This window comes from Miscanthus floridulus, chromosome 8, assembly GCF_019320115.1.
Source record: "Miscanthus floridulus cultivar M001 chromosome 8, ASM1932011v1, whole genome shotgun sequence".
Lineage (NCBI taxonomy): Eukaryota > Viridiplantae > Streptophyta > Magnoliopsida > Poales > Poaceae > Miscanthus > Miscanthus floridulus.
In genome coordinates this window covers 161179040-161182651 of record NC_089587.1, presented here as the reverse complement: position 1 = coordinate 161182651, position 3612 = coordinate 161179040, and the positions used below count along the sequence as shown (strand labels likewise).

The following is a 3612-nucleotide window of genomic DNA, read 5'->3' as shown; positions in this document are numbered from 1 at the left end:
TAGCACCTGAAATGGTAAAGCATTGAGGCATGACCAGTTGACCACTTTGACATGATTTCACAATCAACTTTCGAGACAAAAAGGTTGTCCCTAGTTTGCCTTAGCCATATGAGTTCTGTGCCCAAAAACCAAACTATATGGCTATGTTTGGTGTCATATGTCATGTCTGCTATAGGTTGGTCCATGTCTCTTTCTGACATGCCATGTCCTTGTTTTAATTTTCCACGCTTTACAGTGTTGTATTGAATTATTGCATGGATGAAGTTGGTTAGTAACTGTTTAATGCGTTCTAGATTGATGTAAAGAGATGAAAGTTATCTTACCTGGATGACCATTTTGTCTTTTTAATGCGTTCTCCGATTTTTTTTTATGGAATTTGACCACGAAATGGATATGTAGGGCGGAATTAACATGGGAGATTCTGAGGTATTGACTGTTAGATTTCATTTCAATGGGGAATTTGTTCTTGATGGGTCACAGATGCAATATTGCAATGGGGATTTGGGAGTATCACACATAGATAAGGACAAATTATCAATCCCAGAGCTCAATGGCCATTTGATAGATCACATCACTTTTCAGAGATCTGTTAGGATGTACTGGTTGCCAATTGGTGCAAAGCTAAATAGTGGAATGAGGCTGCTTGTAGATGATAAGTCCTGCCTGGATATGCTTGATGAGATAGGATCTGCAGGTGCTATTGACATATACACTGAACAAATTGAGTTGGACATGAGTGGCAATGAAGAAGGTACAGAGACACAATATGGAGATGAGGACGTCTTTGCCTTATTCAGAGATGAGAACATTATGGATTTGAATGAACAAGAAGGTAACCAATGTGCTGGACAGGATGTGAATATTATGTATTTGGAGGCTCCTACCACTCATGAGGATGGTCAGAATGACGAAAAGGGTGATCAACATGCAGAAAATGAGGAGGAAGAAGAATCAGGAAGTGATTTTGATGCCACAGGATTTACAAGTGATGAAGATGATGAAGTAAGGGAGATGAGAAATAAATACAAACAGTTTATGTCGGCTGCGAGGAAGAGAGGAGATATTCCATTTGACACCCCAATTTTTTTGGATGTTCCTGGAGGTAGTGATGTCAACAATTTTGCTCAAGCCAATGAAGGTGGAGATGGCATTGCATACTTTGATTCAGATCATGATGCATCATATGATGAGGACAATGATGGTGTTTCAAGGAGAAGGAACTGCAGGTTTCCAATATTTGATAGTCATGCTGAGACTCCACATTTTGCTGTGGATATGTGCTTTAGAGGAAGGGATCAATTGAAAGATGCAATAGAAAGGTATGCATTGAAGATGAAGGTAAATATCAGATATCCCAAGAATGATAAGCAGAGGCTTAGGGCTGTATGCATGTGGAAGGGATGTCCCTGGGTTCTCCATGCTTCATACAACTCCAGGACAGATTGGTTTCAGATTGTGACATATAATCCAAATCATGCATGCTGCCCAGAACTTAAAAATAAAAGGTTATCTACAAAAAGAATATGTGACAAGTATGAGAGTACAATCAAAGCTAATCTAGCATGGAAAGCTAGAGCAATGAAGGAGACAGTACAAGAAGACATGGGTGTCGATGTGTCAATCACAATGATTAAGAGGGCAAAGGCAAGGGTTGTCAGGAAGATAATGGATTGTCAGACTGGCGAGTACTCAAAGTTGTTTGACTATGCATTGGAGCTGAAGCGAAGTAATCATGGAACCAGTGTGCATGTTGCTCTAGATCCTGAAGAAACTGACCATGTATTTCAGAGAATGTACATATGTTTGGATGCATGTCGAAGGGGATTCTTGGATGGATGTAGGAGAGTTATTGGGCTTGATGGTTGCTTTCTTAAGGGGCCTATGAAAGGTGAGTTGCTGTCAGCTGTTGGAAGGGATGCCAATAATCAGATTTACCCAATAGCCTGGGCTGTTGTCGAATATGAGAACAAAAATTCATGGGGTTGGTTTCTTGGGCATCTTCAAAAAGATATCTATATCCCTTATGGTGCAGAAGGATGGGTTTTTATAACAGACCAACAAAAGGTAATTGTGACCACAACCTATGACATATATGCCACGGAGATCCTTAAAATTGGATAATAACATTTAGTTTATCTATTAATGCAGGGGCTTTTAAGTGTAGTGAATGAGATGTTTCCATTAGCTGAGCATAGGATGTGTGCACGACACATTTATGCCAACTGGAGGAAAAAACATAGGCTACAAGAGTACCTAAAGAGGTTCTGGAAGATTGCGAAGGCTTCAAATGAGATGTTGTTTAATCATTACAAGAATAAGATCGCCAACAAAACTCCTAGAGGATGGAAAGATTTGCAGAATGCAGACCCCATACATTGGTGCCGAGCTTGGTTCAAGGTTGGATCCAATTGTGAATCTGTTGATAACAACATGAGTGAATCATTTAATAGTTGGATTATAGAAGCAAGGTTTAAGCCTATCTTGACAATGTTGGAGGACATAAGGATCCTTGTGACTAGAAGAATCCAAGAGAATAGGAGCAACAGTGAGAGGTGGTTAATGGAAATATGCCCCAACATCATCAGGAAGGTATGTAAGATCAGGCATAGGACCCAGTACTGTCATGTCTTGTGGAATGGTGAAGCTGGTTTTGAAGTGAGAGATAAAAAATGGAGGTTCACAGTAGATCTCAACAACAGGACATGCTCATGCAGATATTGGCAAGTTTCTAGGATTCCATGCGCACATGCTTGTGCTGCCCTGTTCAAGATGTCTGAAGAGCCTAATAAATATGTGCATATGTGTTTTTCTCTTGAGGCATACAAGAGGACATATCAACATGTCCTGCAACCTGTAGAGCATGAGTCGGCATGGCCTGTGTCCCAAAATCCTAAACCATTGCCTCCTAGAGTGAAAAAGATGCCAGGCCGGCCAAAGAAAAACAGGAGAAAAGATCCTTTAGAGCCAAAGAGATCAAGCACTAAGTCATCAAGAGTTGGTACTAAAATCAAATGTGGTCGGTGTAAAGGGGATGGTCACAACTCCAGAACATGCACTGTGACAATGGTGTTTATTCTTTTATTATCGTGTTATTTGTTTGCTGATTTCAGATGCGCTAACTTTTGGTGTGTAACTGCAGGGAGGCTCGGGGTCACACAATCCTTCACAGCAGCATGCCACCAGTGCAACAAGGCAGGCAAATATCAATCCATTGGCAATGGAACCTGCACAATCCAAGCAACGTAAAGGAAAGCGTCTAGTACCATCTTCAAGTCACACCAATTCATCTGTCAATTCATCCTATCTTCAGGTTAGCAAATTTCAGTGAGGTGATTTAAAAAGACAAAATTTTAGTAAAGTAATTTCTTTCCATTTTTTCAGTCTGGCCATAAGAAACAAAGGGTGTCTTACACAAAATCCAGAGCCATTGCTGAAGCATCCGCAAAGGCAGCTGCTGGTGGAAGTGCATCTATTATAATCGAGACAAGTGCTGGCACGGCTGCTAGGACATCTGCAAAGGCAACCATCAATGTTTCAGGAGGAACCGGCTCAGCCAAAATTCGATCCACTTCAGCTGCCCGTGGAGGAGAAAGCACTCTCGAAAAAGAATAG

General features: G+C 40.9%; 1 protein-coding gene across 1 annotated transcript; it reads left to right on the top strand.

The window, feature by feature from the left end:
• The first annotated feature begins 411 nt into the window (after nucleotides 1-411).
• LOC136470087 (uncharacterized) lies at nucleotides 412-3612 on the top strand. Its single transcript, XM_066468047.1, has 4 exons — nucleotides 412-2064; nucleotides 2149-3066; nucleotides 3170-3310; nucleotides 3382-3612. Exons 1-4 carry the CDS (start codon nucleotides 412-414, stop codon nucleotides 3610-3612), a joined length of 2943 nt encoding a protein of 980 aa, XP_066324144.1.

Coding starts and splice junctions, on each gene's coding strand:
- LOC136470087 (XM_066468047.1), top strand. CDS start 412: ATGGGAGATTCTGAGGTATTGACTGTTAGATTTCATTTCAATGGGGAA. Junction 2,065..2,148: donor TTATAACAGACCAACAAAAG/GTAATTGTGACC, acceptor CTATTAATGCAG/GGGCTTTTAAGTGTAGTGAA. Junction 3,067..3,169: donor GAACATGCACTGTGACAATG/GTGTTTATTCTT, acceptor AATCCTTCACAG/CAGCATGCCACCAGTGCAAC.